General features: G+C 38.7%; 1 protein-coding gene across 2 annotated transcripts in view; it reads right to left on the reverse strand.

Annotated features, from left to right (window-relative positions):
* The window catches only part of LOC106084314 (probable helicase with zinc finger domain), a 61,362-nt gene that overhangs the window by 31,226 nt on the left and 8,755 nt on the right, over positions 1-21,381 (reverse strand). For both annotated transcript variants that reach the window (XM_059361362.1, XM_059361366.1), the window contains exon 2: positions 11,568-12,119. In XM_059361362.1, the coding sequence (XP_059217345.1) occupies positions 11,568-11,900 (333 nt within the window). In that variant the 5' untranslated portion in view covers positions 11,901-12,119. The remainder of the gene's footprint in view (positions 1-11,567; positions 12,120-21,381) is intronic.

Consider the following 21,381-nt stretch of genomic DNA (forward strand, 5'->3'; position numbering starts at 1 on the left):
ACAAGAAAAATATGGGTATTAAATGAAAACTATACGGGAGTAGATAATGAATCTGGCATACAAATTCATGTCGAAGTATAAGGGATTACCCCACCCCCACAAAAACGCCCAAAATGGGCACATAAGCCAATCACGAATATATGATCAATCCCATGGCAGCCGGTTGTATGTACCGGATTGACCCGATGAATTCCTTCATCGGCAAGGGCTGCCGCTTCAGTGTACCACACACTGCTACTACAACAACAACGAATATATGAGACTCGGTTAGTTTTTTCCGTATAGACTGAAAAACGGCAGAACCGATTTTCCGAAATTTTCGCATATTGTGTAGGTTGGTCTGGAAGGAAACATAGGCTATATAATTTTTCGGTATCGGAAGGGGGACGGACCCTCCCCCTTATGCCAAAAACATAACCCAAAATCAAAAGTGGACCAATCGGGACAATATAGGTATCAAATGAAAGGTATTGAAGAGCCGCCCCAACCCCAAACAGACATATTGGACGTTCATTTCAATATGGGGCTCAAATGAAAGGTATTTTTGAGTAGATGTTGAATCTGCCATACAAAATCAGATCGAAGTATAGGTCACGCCACCCCTCCAATACGCCATTAGACCCATTATGACTATATGATACTTGGCTGAAACGATTTCCTTAAAATTTTCATAGATTGTGTATGTTTGTCTCGAAGGAAACATTGGCTATATAATTTTTAGATATCGGGTGGAGGCGGACCCTCCCCGATATCTATCCCAAAAACGCCACCCATAACCGAAAGTGGTGCGATGAGCACAATAAGGGTACCAAATGAAAGGTATTGGAGACCAGAAAACGAATATGGTATTAAAATTTGGGTCCAAGTACCCAGAGGGCCCCCCCCCCACCCCAAAATTCGTCTAAAGAGATATATTCGAAGTTCATGTCAATATGGGACTCAAATGAAAAATATTAGGCAGAAGATTACAAATATGGCATTAAACATTAGGTCCAAGTAATGGGAGATCACCCAACCCCAAATGGGCATATAAGCCGAACATGGCTATATGGGACTCCAATGAAAGGTATTAGGGAGTAGATTACGAATATGGTCATGGTAAAACGCCCAAAATGGGCACATTAGCCAATCACGGATATATGGGAGTCGGTTTGTTTGTTCCGTATAGACTGAAAAACGGCAGAACCGATTTTCTCGAAATTTTCGCATATTGAGTAGGTTGGTCTGGAAGGAAACATGGGCTATTTAATTTTTCGGTATCGGAAGGGGGACGGACCCTCCCTTATGCCAAAAATATAACCCACAATCAAAAGTGGACCGATCGGGACAATATAGGTATCAAATGAAAGGTATTGGAGAGTAAAATACGAATGGCATTAAAATTTGAGTCTAAGTACCCATCGGGCCGCCCAAACCCCAAAACTCCCCCAAACAGACATATTGGACGTTCATTTCAATATGGGGCTCAAATGAAAGGTATTCGGGAGTAGATTACAAATTTAGAATAAAACATTAGGTCCAAGTAATGGGAGGTCGCCCAACCCCAAATGGGCATATAAGCCGAACATGGCTATATGGGACTCCAATGAAAGGTATTAGGGAGTAGATTACGAATATGACATTCAAATTTACGTTCAAGTGTAGGTGGCGATTTTCCTCTAAAAGATACGTCAAATGGGTTATTTGACCCATTATGACAATATGGGACTCAAGTGAAAGGTGTTTGAAAGTAGAAAACGAATTTGATATCCAATTTTGGAGCCAAGTGTTTTGGGGTATGTCCTAAAGCACCTCCAAACTGAACTTCATTTCCGTTGGAAATAAAGAACGAATTTGATATCTATTTTCAGGGCAAAGTGCCGGTGGCCGCCCCAGCCCCAAAACACCCTCAAAACGGTTCATATTTACCGTTTACCGGCCATGGCAATATGGGGCTCAAATTAAAGGAATTTGGAAGTGTAGCACGATTTGATATCCATATTTGAGTCGGAATGTTTGAGGTGCCATCCCTCCCTTAATGAGAACATTACCACGAGGAACCGAGAAGGGGTAAATTCTCACACATCAATGAGTGCTTTCCGATTCAAGTTTGAACTCAATGATAAGGGATCTTTTTTTTATAGCCGAGTCCGAACGGCGTCCCGCAGTGTGACACCCCTTTGGGGAAAATTTTGTAAATGACCATGCTTGGCATTGTACCTCGCAAATGAGGAGATAAATACCCGCTTTGTCTGATGTCTTCGCCAGGATTCGAACGCGTTCAGCGTCATAGGCTACAATCGCACGAATTCGATATCCGCATTAAGGGCGAACAGATATTAGAGAGTTAAAAAAGGCGCAGCGAAGCGGGCCCGTTTCCGCAATTGCTTATAAAGCACAACCTTTCCCATTTTGTTGATGGGAATAATAAGCTATCCGTGCTTGAAGAAAAATGGATCGGCATTGACGTATGTACTGCCTTCAGTCCAATAGCGTTAAGGGAATCAGATAGTGGTCTCCAGCCGGAATTTAGATAGCCACTGATAACAACATCATCATAAACCACAGATATATTTGATGAGATGTCTATTAATGAATCTGATGGTATGTACCCGTTAGGTCGGTAGACACAGGCAAGAAGGTATTTTCTAGATCCAACCATATTGACTCGATCTTAGCATTATTATCGGATTTATATACAATCTACATACATGGAATATTGCATTTGATGTATATTGCTACTCCTCCTCGAATTGAGTTTCTGTCATTTCGATAAATTTTATATTCACATACACTTATTCTGGCATCTGAAATGGAAGCGTTAAACCACGTTTCGGAAACGTATACAATTTCTATTCCTGACATTTCGAAGATATATTTAAATTCCTCAACTTTATTTGTCAAGCTATGCGAACCATTTTTCTGCTAAGATAGAATTCAAATAACATATTTTTTTTAAGCCGTCCTTGGAACTGCTCCCATTATTTAACACCGACATAAAGGGTGATTTTTTTGAGGTTAGGATTTTCATGCATTAGTATTTGACAGATCACGTGGGATTTCAGACATGGTGTCAAAGAGAAAGATGCTCAGTATGCTTTGACATTTCATCATGAATAGACTTACTAACGAGCAACGCTTGCAAATCATTGAATTTTATTACCAAAATCAATGTTCGGTTCGAAATGTGTTCATTCACCGTAACGTTGCGTCCAACAGCATCTTTGAAAAAATACGGTCCAATGATTCCACCAGCGTACAAACCACACCAAACAGTGCATTTTTCGGGATGCATGGGCAGTTCTTGAACGGCTTCTGGTTGCTCTTCACTCCAAATGCGGCAATTTTGCTTATTTACGTAGCCATTCAACCAAAAATGAGCCTCATCGCTGAACAAAATTTGTCGAAATTTGAACACATTTCGAACCGAACACTGATTTTGGTAATAAAATTCAATGATTTGCAAGCGTTGCTCGTTAGTAAGTCTATTCATGATGAAATGTCAAAGCATACTGAGCATCTTTCTCTTTGACACCATGTCTGAAATCCCACGTGATCTGTCAAATACTAATGCATGAAAATCCTAACCTCAAAAAATCACCCTTTATATGATAATGTGGGCAACGCAAAGACTTAGAATTAAGGTACATTTTTTTCCTACTGATTTTTTGTAAAAGAATAAATAGCTACATAAATAAACGCAATACTTGGAGTTGGAAGAATGAAAGAGGATTAAGACGAAAAAATTGTATCGGATTTTGTTTTTACCAAAATTAGGCCTCGATATGAGAAAGTAGAGGCAATCATATTTTTTCTTCCCAGTTTTATTGCAGCCCGAAGAGTTTTGTAATTTTTTGCTGTAAGATTTTCATTGATTTGGATTGGGTTGTCTAATTCAAAACCAATATGATGCAATCTTAATGGTGTTTTACATCTAATTCTAAATTGCGATAACATTTTTAAAAAATAGTTCTTTATATATGGCGTAAGCATTTGATCTATAATTGTCGTGTCCATTGAATTTTTATTGTTCTTACTTTGCAGACGGTATATTGCTTTGTATTGTGGTGTAGGTATTGAGTTGCCCAAAAAGTAATTGCGGATTTTTTAAAAGAAAGTAAATGCATTTTTAATAAAACTTAGAATGAACTTTAATCAAATATACTTTTTTTACACTTTTTTTCTAAAGCAAGCTAAAAGTAACAGCTGATAACTGACAGAAGAAAGAATGCAATTACAGAGTCACAAACTGTGAAAAAATTTGTCAACGCCGACTATATGAAAAATCCGCAATTACTTTTTGGGCAACCCAATATATTTAAAATATAACAAATACTATCAAAAGCATTATTCAAGCGTTCAGATTTATCATATGGTATTCTGTTTATACGCAAATCGCATGCTTAAGATAGATTATCTTGTCTTCTAACCCGTGTTCTCAATAATTTTATTTTTTCTTACTTGCTCTTTAGTTTTCTTAACTCAGATTCTGCCACAGAGACTCTCTCGTCTATGATTTTTAAATTCTCATCAATTCAATGCATCTGGCTCATCAATTATGCTAAGCACTTTTGACTCAATTTTATCAATTCCTTTGGTGATATGCGTGACAAGTATTTCTTCGCTTTCCTTTAACATTAACTTTATTTGTTGTAGCGTCCATTCAGATTATGTGGTTTTTGTTAAGCGGGGGTTTTTGAGACGACTTGGATTCGTGCTTTACTCCCAAAGACCTTTCATTTGAGCCCCATATTGCTATGGTTGTAAATTTGTCCTCTTTGGATGATGTTTTTAGGCAGGGGCGGTCCCCCAAACACTTGGTCCCACGTTTGGATATCAGATTCGTATTCTACACTCAAAAACCTTTAATTTAAGCCCCATATTGGCATGGTCAGTAAATAAATCCTGTTTGGGGGGTGTTTTGGGGAAGGGGTGGACCCCCAGAAACTTGGTCCCACATTTGGATGTCAGATTCGTATTCTATTCATGAATAGCTTCCATTTGATTTCCATATTGCCACGGTCTGTAAATATGTCCTATTTAGGGGTGTGGTACACCACACACTTGGTCCGGCATTGGATATCTGATACGTTTTGTAAAATTTCACTAAAATCGCACCACCAATCTCCGAGATTTGTATTTCTGAAAATTAGGATAAAGGGGAGGGTTCCCCCCACCCTTCAGATATCAAAAAATGTAGTACTCCGTTTTTACAACGGGATCATTATGCACTATCTGTGAAAATTTCGGTTCAGCCGTTTTTGGTTCTATAAGGAACACACAAACAAACACAAATTTTTTTTTATATGATGACTAGCTGGACAGCGCCCGCACCGCTGCGCCTTTTTTCACTCTCTTATTTTATCTGAGCCCTATACGGTCACGTCCGGAAATAAGTCCTGTTTTGGGTGCTGGTACAGCCTTTCAGATATTTCGCACCAATGTGGATAATATATTGGTCTCTTCTCCCAAATACCCTTCATTAGGGCCTTATATTGCTATGGTCGGTAAAAATGTCTGGTATGGGGTTGTTTTTGGGGGTGAGGCTGAACCCTATATATCAGATAAGTGCTTTGGTCTCAAATACCTTTCATTTGAGTCCCATATTGTCATTATTGGTTCATATTTCATTTGGCTGGAGGCTTTTGAGGTGGGTCGTTCCCTAGATATCCTACCCTAAATAAGGATAAAAATTCCTGTATTTAAGTTATTATAAACAAACTAAATTTCGCTTAAATAATGGCCCACCCATCTCCCAGATCTGGCGTTTTTGAAAATAAAGTAAGGGGAGGGTCCGCCCATTAAAGTTTCGATGTTAGATCTACTTTATTTTCTTGGATTTGGTGGTGGATTGGAGTAGCCAAACTCTATGTCCCGAAGGTGGATATCACATTCATACTCCCCTCCCAAAAACCCCATTGAAGTTACATATTTTTATATTCTGTATATATGTGTGCTTTAGGGGTAGTTTATGAGGTGAGGCGTCCCTGAAACACTTGACCATGAAACAGATACAGATTTGAGCCCCTATTCGTGCCATAATCCACAAATATGTCCACTTTGAAGGGTATGCAGGGTGGGGAAGCCACCCACGTAGTTAGAACTGAAAAAATATCAGCATCGTGCTCTACTCTCAAATTTTTTAATTTGAACCCCAATTTCCATTAGTTTAGAAGAAGTTTATGGGGTGACACGACCCCTAAACATTTGGCCTCAAAATTGGATATCAAATTCGTTTTCTTCTATTCTAATAGGCATTCTAAGTTTTATTAAAAATGCATTTACTTTCTTTCAAAAAATCCCCAATCACTTTTTGGGCAACCCAATATTGCCCTAAAGGAAAAAACGCGGAGCAGTTTGCTAAAAAGTTACGAGATGTGTATGGTGATAAAGCCTTAAAAGGAAGACAGTGTCAAAATTGGTTTCGCAAATTCCGTTCTGGAGATTTTTCACTTAAAGATGAGCCACGTTCAGGTCGGCCAAATGAAGTTGATGATGACCAAATCAAAGCATCATTAATCGAATTGGATCGTCATGTAACTGAGCGTGAGATAGGAGAGAAGTTAAATATACCAAAATCAACCGTTCATTATCACATAAAAAGTCTTGGACTGGTGAAAAAGCTTGATATTTGAGTACCACATGTATTGAAAGAAATTCATTTAACAAACCGAATCAACGCTTGTGATATGCACCTTAAACGCAATGAATTCGATCCGTTTTTAAAACGAATCATAACTGGAGATGAAAAATGGATTGTTTACAACAACGTTAGTCGAAAACGATCATGGTCCAAGCATGGTGAACCAGCTCAAACCACTTCAAAGGCTGATATCCACCAAAAGAAGGTTATGCTGTCTGTTTGGTGGAATTGGAAGGGTGTGGTATATTTTGAGCTGCTTCCAAGGAACCAAACGATTAATTCGGATGTTTACTGTCAACAATTGGACAAATTGAATACAGCCATCAAGGAGAAGCGACCAGAATTGGTCATAAACGTAAATGTGTCATATTCCACCAGGACAACGCTAGACCGCACACATCTTTGGTCACTCGCCAAAAACTGAGTGAGCTTGGCTGGGAACTTTTGATGCATCCTTGCACCATCAGACTACCATTTATTTCGATCTTTGCAGAACTCCTTAAATGGTAAAACTTTCGGCAATGATGAGGCTAGAAAATCACACTTGGTTCAGTTTTTTGCAGATAAAGGCCAGAAGTTCTATGAGCGTGGAAAGGAAATTTGCCAGAAGATGGCAAAAAGTTATCGAACAAAATGGCAATTATATATTTGATTAAAGTTCATTCTAAGTTTTATTAAAACAGCATTTACTTTCTTTTAAAAAATCTGCAATTACTTTTTGGGCAACCCAATATATCAGCATAGTGCTCTTCTCCCAAATACCATTTATTTAAACCCCATATTGCCATTGGCCTCAAAATTGGATATCAAATTCGTTTTTATACCCACCACCGAAGGATGGGGGTATATTCATTTTGTCATTCCGTTTGCAACACATCGAAATATCCATTTCCGACCCTATAAAGTATATATATTCTTGATCAGCGTAAAAATCTAAGACGATCTAACCATGTCCGTCCGTCTGTCCGTCTGTACGTCTGTCTGTTGAAATCTGAGCTGAAATTTTGCACAGATTATTTTTTTGTCCATAAGCAGGTTAAGTTCGAAGATGGGCTTTATCGGACTATATCTTGATATAGCCCCCATATAGACCGATCCGCCGATTTAGGGTCTTAGGCCCATAAAAACCACATTTATTATCCGATTTTGTTGAAATTTGGGACAGTGAGTTGTGTTAGGCCCTTCGACATCCTTTGTCAATTTGGCCCAGATCGGTCCAGATTTGGATATAGCTGCCATATAGACCATATAGATAGAAAAGCCACATTTATTATCCGATTTCGCTGAAATTTGGGACAGTGAGTTGTCTTATGCCCTTTGATATGTTTCTTTAATTTGGTCCAGATCGGTTCAGATTTGGATATAGGTGCCATATAGACCGATCCTCTGGTTTAGGGTCTTAGGCCCACAAAAGCCACATTTATTATCCGATTTTGATGAAATTCGGGGCAGTGAATTGTGTAAGTCCCATCGACATCCTTCGTTAATTTGGCTCAGATCGGTCCAGATTTGGATATAGCTGCCATATAGATCGATCCTCCGATTTAGGGTCTAAGGCCCGTAAAAGCCACATTTATGATCCGATTTCGCTGAAATTTGGGACAGTGAGTTGTCTTAGGCCCTTTGACATATTTCTTCAATTTGGTCCAGATCGGTTCAAATTTGGATATAGCTGCCATACAGACCGATTTCTTGATTTATGCTTTTGGGCCCATAAAATGCTCATTTATTGCCCGATGTCCCCGAAATTTGGAACAGTGAGTTAAGTTAAGCCCCTTGACATACTACTGCAATATCGCACAGATCGGTTCAGATTTGGATATAGCTGCCATATAGACCGATATCTAGGTTTTAGGTTTTGGGGCCATAAAAGACGCATTTATTGTCCGATGCCGCTGAAATTTGAAACAGTGAGTTTGGTTAGGCTCTTCGACGTCCTTCAATTTTGCCCAGATCAGTCCAGATTTGAATATAGCTGCCATATAGACCGATCTCTGGATTTAAGGTTTAGGGCCCATAAAAGAGGCATTTATTGTCCGATTTCGCCGAAAATTGGGGCAGTGCATTGTATTAGGCTTTTCGACATGGTTATGCAACTTGGCCCAGATCGGTTCAGATTTGGATATAGCTGCCATGTAGACCGATATCTCGATTTAAAGTCTTGACCCCATAAAAGGCCCATTTATAATCCGATTTCACTGAAATTTGACACAGTGACTTATGTTCGGCTTTTCGACATCCGTGTCGTATATAGTTCAGATCGGTATGAGGTATATGAGTATAAGGTATGAAATTTTCACCGAATTTTGATGAAAGGTGGTTTACATATATACCCGAGGTGGTGGGTATCCAAAGTTCGGCCCGGCCGAACTTAACGCCTTTTTACTTGTTTAATCTCAAATACCTTTCATTTAATCCTCTTATTGCAACTATTAATATCGAGATCCACTCCCTTAAAGACCCAAAATTGCCATGGTGAGCAAATACGTCCTATTTGGGCGTTGTTATGTGGGTGGCACGTCCCCTAGGGAGTTGATCCCGAATGTTGATATCAGATTCGTGGTCTTCTCCCAAATGCCTTCCATTTGAGCTCCATATTGCCATAGTCGGGGTGGCCCCATACACACTTTTTCCCGAATATTAATATCAGATTCGTGCTTTACCCCCCAAAGACCGTTCATTTGAGCCCCATATTGCTGTTGTAGTAAATTTGTCCTCTTTGGGGGTTGTTTTTGGAGAGGACGGCCCCCCATACACTTGGTGTCATATTTGGATATCAGATTCGTATTCTACACTCGAATACCTTTTATTTGAGCCCCATATTTCCAAGATCAGTTAATAAGTCCTGTTTGCTCCCACATTTGGATACCAAATTCGTATTCTACTCGCAAATGCCTCTCATTTGAGTCCCATATTGCCAAGGTCGGGAAATATGTCCGATTTAGGGGTGTTTTGGGGGTTGGGGTGGTCCCCCAAACACTTAGTCCGACAATTGAATAGCAGATACGTTTTCTACTCTTAAATACCTTTCATTTGAGTCCCATACCATGATTGGTCTATATATATATGTTTGGTAGGTTTTGGGGGTGGGTCTGCCCCCTAGGTACCCCATCCGAAATTTGGATACCAAATATTTATTTTTAGGTTACTGTAAGAGAGCACACAAAATTTCGCTTAAATCGCACCACCCATAACCGAGATCTGGCGTTTCTGAAAATTGAGGTAAGGGGGAGGGTCCGCCCCCCTTCAGATATCAAAAAATTTAGTACCCTATTTTCACCACGGGATCATTATGCACCATCTGTGAAAATTTCAAAAAAAAATCGGTTCAGCCGTAAAAATATACAAACAAACCGACAAACAAACACAAATTGATTTTTATACCCTCCACCATAAGATGGGGGGTATACTAATTTCGTCATTCTGATTGTAACTACTCGAAATATTCGTCTGAGACCCCATAAAGTATATATATTCTTTTATGTCGATCTAGCCATGTCCGTCCGTCCGTCTGTCTGTCGAAAGCACGCTAACTTCCGAAGGAGTAAAGCTAGCCGCTTGAAATTTTGCACAAATACTTCTTATTAGTGTAGGTCGGTATGTATTGTAAATGGGCCATATCGGTCCATGTTTTGATATAGCTGCCATATAAACCGATCTTGGGTCTTGACTTCTTGAGCCTCTAGAGTGCGCAATTCTTATCCGATTGGGATGAAATTTTGCACGACGTGTTTTATTATGATATCCAACAACTGTGCCAAGTATGGTTCAAATCGGTTTATAAACTGATATAGCTGCCATATAAACCGATCTTGGGTCTTGACTTCTTGAGCCTCTAGAGTGCGCAATTCTTATCCGATTGGAATGAAATTTTGCAGGACGTGTTTTGTTATTATATCCAACAACTGTGCCAAGTACGGTTCAAATCGGTCTATAACCTGATATAGCTGCCATATAAACCGATCTGGGGTCTTGACTTCTTGAGCCTCTAGAGTGCGCAATTCTTATCCGATTGGAATGAAATTTTGCACGACGTGTTTTGTTATCATATGCAACAACTGTGCCAAGTATGGTTCAAATCGGTCCATAGCCTGATATAGCTGTCATATAAACCGATCTTGGGTCTTGACTTCTTGAGCCTCTACAGGGCGCAATTCGTATCCAATTTGAATGAATTTTGGCACGTAGTATTTTGTTATGATATCCTACAACTGTGCCAAATATGGTTTAAATCGGTTCATAACCTGATTTAGCTGCCATATAAACCGATCTGGGAACTTGACTTCTTAAGCCTCTAAAGGTCGCAATTATTATTCGATTTGCCTCAAATTTTGTACGACAGATTCTCTCATGACCATTAACATACGTGTTTATTATGGTCTGAATCGGTCTATAGCCCGATACAGCTCCCATATAAATCGATCTCTCTATTTTACTTCTTGAGCCCACAAAGAGCGCAATTCTTATTCGAATTGCCTGACATTTTACACAGGTCTCCAACATAAATATAATTTAATTGTGGTCCAAACCGGACCATATCTTAATATCGCTCTAATAGCAGAGCAAATCTTTTCTTATATCCTTTTTTTTGCCTAAGAAGAGATGCCGGGAAAAGAACTCGACAAATGCGATCCATGGTGGAGGGTATATAAGATTCGGCCCGGCCGAACTTAGCACGCTTTTACTTGTTATATATAAGATAGCTGCCAAAAAGACCAATATTTTGGTCTACAAAATTTAACAGTGACATATATTTTTTAGACCACTCAATGTTCGTGCCGAAATTGGGTGCATAAGTTATCCAATTTTCACCGAAATCTAACGAAAGGGGGTTTACATATATACCCGAGGTGATGAGTGTCCAAAGTTCGGCCCGGCCAAACTTAATGGCCTTTTTCTTATTTATTTTAAAAATTAACACGAAAGATGTCTTGATACAACTTACCAAATATTTTTTCAGTTTACACAAAGAATGTATTTGCCATTTTCGTGTTCGTGATACGCTGGTTAAACAATCTGCTGGCTGTTCGTTGATCAGTGACAACACTTTGCGGGCATCGGCCAAACAGGGCTCATACTTTCCTAGCTGGAATAGGCACTCGCAACGTCCCAAAAGACAGATTATATGACGATCCTTTTGCACACGACTCCAAGTGGGCGCTGAGGCTAATATCTCATCATATAAGGTGGCAGCACGTAACCAACTTCGACAACGCACCAGATCGTGAGCCTGTTTTTCCTTGTCCGACATAACGGCCATGAGATGTGTAGTTTTCATAATGTTGGTGTTGTGAATAAAGCGAAAGAAAAGAGTTTGGCTTTGCTATAAAGATCCGCCCTTTTCTTAAGCAACAAAGTTTTTTTTTTTATTTTAAGGTTTAGTTTTAACTTAATTTACAAATCTATTTTACAATCCTTTTAATATTGCAATTAAAAGTTCTAATTCTTAATTAGGACATTTTGACAATGAATGTTGTTGTATTCCTTGGAAAAAATTCTGCAATGGAAAAAAGAAAGAAAATATTATTGATAAAATTATTTAAGAAATGAAAATTTCAAGAGATAGTAGATATCTATCTAAAAACTAAAGCAAAGTCGAAACAAAGTCAATCGATTATGTTCCACTACAGATTATATGCAAATTTGCTCATGATAAGGTACTTCTTTCCCAGGCGTACGACGTCAAAGGGGGATATGGTAACCTCTGAGCTACAGTGGCCCCAACTACGCATTATAACTCATATTTCCTATATCCGCTGTTATGCTGGATATAGTACAAATGGATGAGTTACATTTTTGATGTCACTTCTTTGTTAAGCAATGCAATTGGGCCCATGAACATTCCATTAAGCAACATATCAATGAGTGCTGTCCGATTCAAGTTTAAGAGGCCTTCTTTTTTATAGTCGACTCCGAACAGGAATTCAATCTCAAAAGTAACGTTTAACTTAAAATTGAAATTTCAAGCTACAATAAAATATTATGCTCCATTCGAAAGGGTATAAAATTCTCTATCATATTTCGAAAAAATATGGTCTTAGACCATCTAACCTGATTGTAGTAGATTAACGAACATGCACTTTTTATTTTTATACTCACCACCGAAGGATGGGGGTATACTAATCTAGTCATTCCATTTGAAACACCTCGAATTATTCGTCTAAGACCCCATAAAGTATATATTGGGTTGCCCAAAAAGTAATTGCGGATTTTTTAAAAGAAAGTAAATGCATTTTTAATAAAACTTAGAATGAACTTTAATCAAATATACTTTTTTTACATTTTTTTTCTAAAGCAAGCTAAAAGTAACAGTTGATAACTGACAGAAGAATGAATCCAATTACAGAGTCACAAGCTGAGAAAAAAATTGTCAACGCCGACTATATGAAAAATCCGCAATTACTTTTTGGGCAACCCAATATATTCTTGAATCGATCTAGCCATGTCCGTCCGTCTGTCAAAATCACGATAGCGGTCGAACTTGAAATTTTGCACAGATGCTTAATATCGATGTAGGTTGTTGGGGATTGCAAATGGGCCATATTGGTTCAGATTTAGATATAGCTGCCATGTAAACCTATCTCCAGATTTAACTTCTTTAGCCCCTGTAAGCCGCAATTTTTGTCCGATTTGGCTAAAATTTTGCATATAGTCTTCTTTTATGACCTTTATGACAACTGTGCTTAGTACAGTGCAAATCGGTATATAACCTGATATATTGGGTTGCCCAAAAAGTAATTGCGGATTTTTCATATAATCGGCGTTGACAAATTTTCTCACAGCTTGTGACTCTGTAATTGCATTCTTTCTTCTGTCAGTTATCAGCTGTTACTTTTAGCTTGCTTTAGAAAAAAAGTGTAAAAAAAGTATATTTGATTAAAGTTCATTCCAAGTTTTATTAAAAATGCATTTACTTTCTTTTAAAAAATCCGCAATTACTTTTTGGGCAACCCAATAGTTCCCATATAAACCGATAGCCCGATTTGACTTCTTGAGCCCCTGGAGACACAATTTTGTACGATTTTGCTGAAATTTTGCATACGGAGTTCCGTTACGACTTCCAACAAGTGTGCCAAGTACAGTCCAAGTCGGTCAATAACCAAATATAGCTCCCATAAAAACCGATCTTCCGATTTGACTTTTAACCCTTACAAGCCCCAATTTTTGTGCGATTTGGCTGAAATTTGCATATGGTGTTCCGTTATGGCTTTCAACAACAGCGCCAAGTACAGTCCAAGTCGGTCTAAAACCCAATATTGCTCCCATATAAACCGATCTCCCGATTTGAATTCTTGAGCCCTTACAAGCACAAATTTTTGTCCGATTTGGCAGAATATTTGTCTGAAATTTTGTTCGTGGTATTTTTTTTATGACTTCCAACAACTGTGACAAATCGGTCTATAACCTGACATAGCTCCCATATAAACTGATCTGCCGATTTGACTTCTTGAGTCCTTAAAAGCCGCAATTTTTGTCCGATTTGGCTCGATTTTGCAAGCGGCGTTCTATTATGACTTCCAACAACTGTGCCAAGTACGGCCAAAATCAGTCTATAACCTGATATAGCTCCCAAGTAAACCAGCTAAAACTTTTGCTGGTTTCATAGAAGTTTGGTTTGTAGAATAAAATTATGCCCTACAACTTAATTTATTTTGTATAAATTATTAGAATAATCCTAGGGGGTGGGTTCCCAAGATTCGGCCCGGCCGAACTTAGAACGCTTTTACTTGATTTTATACTCACCACCAAAGGATGGGGTGGTATATTAATTTTGCCATTGCGTTTGCAACAAATCGAAATATCCATTTCCGACCCTATAAAGTATATATATACTTGATCGTCGTAAAGATCGAAGACGATCTAGCTATGTCCGACTGTCTGTATGTTGAGATCACGCTACAGACTTAAAAATGAAATTTTGGGCAGATTTTTTTTGTCCATGGACGATATATCGGACTATATCTTGATATAGCGCCCCCATATAGACCGATCTTCCGCTTTAAGTTTTTAGGCCCATTAAAGCACATTTATTATCCAATTTCGGCAAAATTTGGCACATTTTTTGCATTAGGCTTCCCGATATTCTTACTTAGTATGGTTTAGAGACTGATCTCCTGGATTAGGGTCTTGAGTTAAACGTGTTGGAGTGACAATGACTATGTTAAAAAAAATCGCAATGTTAAGGCAGTCAAAATAATAGCAGTGAAGTATAAAATCAGGAAAATATCATTAAATTTCAACATTTTCAATGTAATTTGAATTAAAATAGTTAGAGATTAACTCGTGTGTTATTTTTCGTTAATAATATTCCAAAATTTGTTCCAAAAGTGGGCTGTGGAAAACTTTGTAGTGGGGTCACTCGCCGTTGGATAAAAAAGATATCGAAAGAATAAACTTATAATTTAAAATTTTGCCGAATTTTTCTGCAAAAATCATAAAAACGCATTATTACAAACAAGTAAGAGCGTGCTAAGTTCGGCCGGGCCGAATCTTATATACCCTCCACCATTGATCGCATTTGTCGAGTTCTATGCGCGGTATCTCTTTTTAGACAAACATAGAATATTGAATTATAACTGTTATGCTATTGGAGCTATATCAAGTTAAAGTCCGATTCGGACCATAAATAAATGCTGATTGACATTGTAGAAGTCATTGTGTAATATTTCAGTTCATTCGGATAAGAATTGCGCCTTGTAGGGGCTCAAGAAGCAAAATCGGGAGATAGGTTTATATGGGAGCTGTATCAAGCTATTGATCGATTCCGACCATACTAGACACGTATGTTGAAGGTCATGAGAGAAGCCCTTGTACAAAATTTCAGCCAAATCGGATGAGAATTGCGCCCTCTAGAGGTTCAAGAAGTCAAGATCCCCGATCGGTTTATATGGCGGCTATATCAGGTTCTATATCGATTTACGCCATACTTAGCACAGTTATTGGAAGTCAAAACAAAACACCTCGTGCAAAATTTCAGCCAAATCGGATGAGAATTGCGCGCTCAATTGGCTCAAGAAGCCAAAATCCAAGATCGGTTTATATGACAGCTATACCAGATTATGAACCGATTTGAATCATTCTTAGCACAGTTGTTGAAAGTAATAGCAAAACACTACGTGTAAAATTTCAGCCAAATCGGATGATTTCAATTGGCTCAAGAAGCCAAAATCCAAGATCGGTTTATATGGCAGCTATATCAAAATATGGACCGATTTAAACCATACTTAGCGTAGTTGTTGGAAGTGATACCAAAACACTAAGTGCAAAATTTCAATAAAATCGAATAAGAATTGCGCCCTGTAGGGGCTCAAGAAGTCAAGATCTAAGATCGGTTTATATGAGAGCTATACCAGATTATGAACCGATTTGAACCATACTTGGCACAGTTGTTGGATGTCATAGCAAAAAACTTCGTGCAAAATTTCATTCCAATCGGATAAGAATTGCGCACTCTAGAGGCTCAAGAAGTCAAGACCCAAGATCGGTTTATATGGCAGCTATTTCAGGTTATGGACCGATTTGAACCATACTTGGCACAATTGTTGGATATCATAACAAAAAACGTCGTGCAAAATTTCATTCCAATCGGATGAGAATTGCGCCTTCTAGAGGTTCCAGAAGTCAAGACCCAAGATCGGTTTATATGGCAGCTATATCAAAACATGGACCGATATGGCCCATTTACAATACATACCGACCTAAACTAATAGGAGGTATTTGTGCAAAATTTCAAGCGGCTAGCTCCACTCCTTCGGAAGTTAGGGTGCTTTCGCCAGACAGACGGACGGACATGGCTAGATCGACATAAAATGTCGCGACGATCAAGAATATATATACTTTATGGGGTCTCAGAAGCATATTTCGAATAGTTACATACAGAATGACGAAATTAGTACACCCCCCATCCTATAGTGGAGGGTATAAAAACTATGGTGAAAACCAGAGATGAAAAATCATACCATACCATACCACTTAGCGGTAGTAGAAAAATGTAAATGTAAGCACCCGCAATCACTAGTAGACTATGAATGTTGTTGTTGTACACTAAGGGGACAGTAGAGCTGGCAAAATATCAATGGCACTATTGATATTTAATTTTTTGACTGAATATCGGTTGATATTTTTCCGATGGATACTATCGCAAAAGTTAAATATTTTGCACAACTAAACAAAAATAAGCAATCCGACACCAAATGTATCCTTTATGATACATTGCGCCTATAGAGGGCGCAATTTGCATCCGATTAGGCTAACATTTTGTACAATGACTTCTCTCATGACTTCCAGCTGACTTTATTAACCTTGGTTTTATTTGGTCTGTGCATTGATATTGCTTCTATATAAATTGAAATATAGGTGATGGAAAATTAACGATAGTAGCAATACTACTACTACACACCCCTCTGAACATGGCGAGGAAAGTACGATCTGACACTGCACGGAAGCTGGACATTGAAAAGCTGCAAACACAACAAATGGCAGCGGCATACTCCACTCGACTGACCCAACTGCTTGATGAAAGCACTCCTTGTTACGATGATATAATGGCGCAGTGGCAAACTATTGCCCACTTCATGGAAAATGCCGCAAAATCCGTACCGGAAGCCTCCTCCAAGAAACCCATGGTACGACCAAGAGTGTCGAGTTGCTATATGCGGGATATAGAGCAACCCTGCAATCAGTAGCAACGCGCCAGATGAAGGAGTGATATCGGGAGAAAAGGAGAGAGGAGAAACGTCTATTCCGCAGAAAGAAAAAGAAAATGGAAAGACGTGAGTGTGAGCGAATTGAGATGTACAGGAGTCAGAATGAAGTCCGAAAATTCTATCGAAGGATTAAACATCAAACCGATGGGTTTGGTGCAGGTACATCCTCCTGCAGAGACAAAGAAGGAAACCTGGTAACTGACACAGATAACATGCTGAGGATATGCAAAGAATATTGTCCGACGTTGGTGGCGAAGAGGATACCGCAGAACCAATCCCTGATGATGGTATAGAATGTTTACCTCCTAGTCAGAATGAGGTCCAAGTAGCAGTGACCTGACTAAAGAACAACAAGGCAACAGGAGCCGACGGCTTACCCGCTGAACTATTTAAGACCAGAGGCGACACGCTGATAAGGTGTATGCATCAGCTTATCTGCGCAATCTGACCAGAATAACGCATACCCGATGATTGGAACTTCAGCATATTATGTACCGTACACAAGAAAGGAGACAAGACGGAATGTGCCAACTACAGAGGAATAAGTCTCTCTCGAGCATACTGTGTGCAAGATTAAAAACCAAAGTCAATGAGATAATTGGGCCCTATCAATGCGGCTTTAGACCTGGTAAATCCACCCAGTAAATCACACTGCGCCAAATCCTGGAAAAGACCCGAGAAGGACAAATTAACACCTACCATATCTTTGTTGACTACAAAGCCGCCTTCGATACACCTTTACGTTCAGAGGTATTTCAAGCCATGTCTGAGTTTGGTATACCTGTAAAATTAATACGACTCTGCAGGATGACACTTGCAGATAGGCGTTCCTCACTAAGAATAGGAAAGAATCTCTCCGAACCATTTAATACCAAACGAGGTTTCAGACAAGGAGACAGCCTATCGTGTGATCTCTTTAATATACTGTTGGAGAAGATTACACGAGATGCGGATGTGAATAGATATGGTACAGTAATGACAAGAGAAGACATGCTTCTCGCCTATGCCGACGACAACGATATCATAGGTCGGTCACCGGAAGTAGTAACTGCAGCCTTTGAAAGAATCGAAAGAGAGTCAGTGAAAATGGGTCTGGCAGTAAATGGAGATAAGACGAAATGGATGGATCGAAATAGATCAACTCCCAAAAAGCCTTGCACAACCGAGCAGATAAAGAAAATGGAGAAAGTTGGGAACCACAACTTTGAGACAGTCAGTAACTTTATCTACCTCGGCACCGCCGTAACCGAAACGAATGACACCAGTTTCGAGATTAAGCGAAGAATAATCCTGGCAAACAGATGCTACTTTGGATTAAGTAAGCAGTTTAGAAATAAGGGCATCTCTCGACAGACGAAGACTACACTTGACAAGACACTGATACTACCCGTGCTGTTATATGGTTCTGAAGCATGGGTACTTGTGAAAGCAGATGAGGCAGTGCTTGGAGAAAGATTCTTCGTAAAATATATATGGACCAGTTTGCGTTAATGGAGAATATAGACGGCGTATGAACCACGAACCGTATGAGCTGTATGACGACGATAGCACGCATCAAAATACAACGGCTGCCTTGGCTAGGTCATGTTGTCAGAATGGATGAAGAAGCTCCAGCAAAGATGTCTTTTGAAAGCAAACACGGTGGTACACGCAAACCGAGAAGATCAATAGCCCGATGGAAAGATCAAGTGGTGGGAGACACCTCGAAACTTGGTGTCAGAGATTTTAGAATGAGCGCAGAAGATCGAGGCGCTTGGAACGCTATTCTACGTTCGGCTAGTGGAATAAATATTCTATCATATCCAATTAAAGTAAGTATCAATACTACGATATTTATTATAAAAACTATCGAATGTTGCGATTATCGATAGTTTGCAAGCTCTAGGGGGCAGCCCTTGCCGATGAAGGACTCCATCCAGGAAAATTAATACTTTTGAGAAAAATACATTTTACAGACACATAACAGTTTGTAAAATCTCACATTAATAGGCCAATAGAATAATTGAGAAAGATGCTGTGATTAGATGAATCAAAAATTGTGTTGAACTCCAAAAAAAAAATTGTGGGGTGGTTCTGAGTCCTGAAAATATGTGAATCGTTCGTGCAAATTAATAATATTGTCCTCGATATACAACTAAAACGGAAAATCATGGTGGATCCAATTTAATGGTTTGGGGATGTCTCTCTTAAAAAACATTATGGATGCATCCCAATATATTGAAATACTCCAAAATATTGGGTTGCCCAAAAAGTAATTGCGGATTTTTTAAAAGAAAGAAAATGCATTTTTAATAAAACTTAGAATGAACTTTAATCAAATATACTTTTTTTTACACTTTTTTCTAAAGCAAGCTAAAATTAACAGCTGATATCTGACAGAAGAAAGAATGCAATAACAGAGTCACAAGCTGTGAAAAAATTTGTCAACGCCGACTATATGAAAAATCCGCAATTAGTTTTTGGGCAACCCAATATTATGCTCTCATATGCGGAAATTGAAATAACTTTATCATGTAAATTTCAAGAAGATAATCCCCCTTATTCCGGTTGGCAATGGCCTAGATTAGTATAGTATTATGGTTGTCGAAGACGAAAATTCGTTTACATTTTTGGTATCACATAAGTCGAATTCGACTGTCAAATTTGACCAAAACGAACAATATATAAGTTAAAAGCTTTCTAAACTACATCGCGCCTGTTTGTCAAAAGGGTATGGAACTCACTTTTATCCACCATAGGATGGGGGCATACTAATTTCATCATTGTTTGTAACTCCTCGAAATATTCGTCTAAGACCTCATAAAATATACATAATATTCTTGATCATCATGACATTTTAAGTCGATCTAGCCATGTCCGTCCGTCTGCCTGTCGAAACACGGAAACTTTCGAAGGTGAAAAGCTAGCCGCTTGAAAGTTTGCATAAATATTTCTTATTAGTGTAGGTTGGTTGGGATTGTAAATGGGCCATATCGGTCCATGTTTTGATATAGCTGCCATATAAACCGCTCTTGGATCTTGACTTCTTGGGCCACCGATTTGGCTGAAATTGGCAATATCTATCCGATTTGACTGAAATTTTGCACGACGTGTATTGTTATGACTTCCAACAACTGCGCTAAGTATGGTTTAAATCTGTCCATAACCTGATATAACTGCCATATAAACCCAACTTGATTCTTGACTTCTTGAGCCACTATAGGTCGCAATTCTTATCCGATTTAGAAATTTTGAAATTTTGTCTGACGTGTTTTGTTATGACTTCTAACAAGTGTGCCAAATATAGTTCAAATCGGTCAAGAACCTGATATAGCTGCCATATAAACTGATCTGGGATATTGACTTCTTGAGCCTCAAGAGGGCGCAATTACAATACTATCCGATTTGACTGAAATTTTTTACATAGGCTTCTTCCATGAACTTCAACATACGTGATACAGCTCCCATATAAACCGATTTCTCTATTTTACTTCTTGAGCCCCAAAAGGCGAAATTCTTTCTCGAATTGGCTGAAATGTTACACAATGACTTTTACTATGGTCTCCAACATTCAGTGCAATTACGGTCCGAATCGCACCATAACTTGATATAGCTCCAATATCATAGCAATTCTTTTCTTTTATCCTTTGTTTAACTAAAAAAGAGATATCGTGAAAAGAACTCGACAAATGCAATCTATGGTGGAGGGAATATAAGATTCGGCACAGCCGAACTTAATTTTTTTTTAATTTTTTATCACTTAAAATATTTCTCTATTATGCGCTGCTATTTTTTTGACCGCAGCTGTATACCGATCTCCCGGTTTAAAGTCTTGGGCCAACAAAAGGAAAATTTTTCGACGATTCTTTGCACAGTAGGCTGTGTAAGACCCTTCAACATCCGTGTTCAATATGGCCCGCATCGGCTTAAATTTCGACATAGCTGCCATATAGACAAATCTCCCGATCTAAGTTCTTGAGTCCACAAAAAAGGGCGTTTATTATCCGATTTCGCTGAAATTTGGCACAGTGTCCTATGTTAGGCTTTTTGACATCCGTGCGATGTATTGTTTAC

The sequence above is a fragment of the Stomoxys calcitrans genome, chromosome 1 (genome assembly GCF_963082655.1).
Source record: "Stomoxys calcitrans chromosome 1, idStoCalc2.1, whole genome shotgun sequence".
Lineage (NCBI taxonomy): Eukaryota > Metazoa > Arthropoda > Insecta > Diptera > Muscidae > Stomoxys > Stomoxys calcitrans.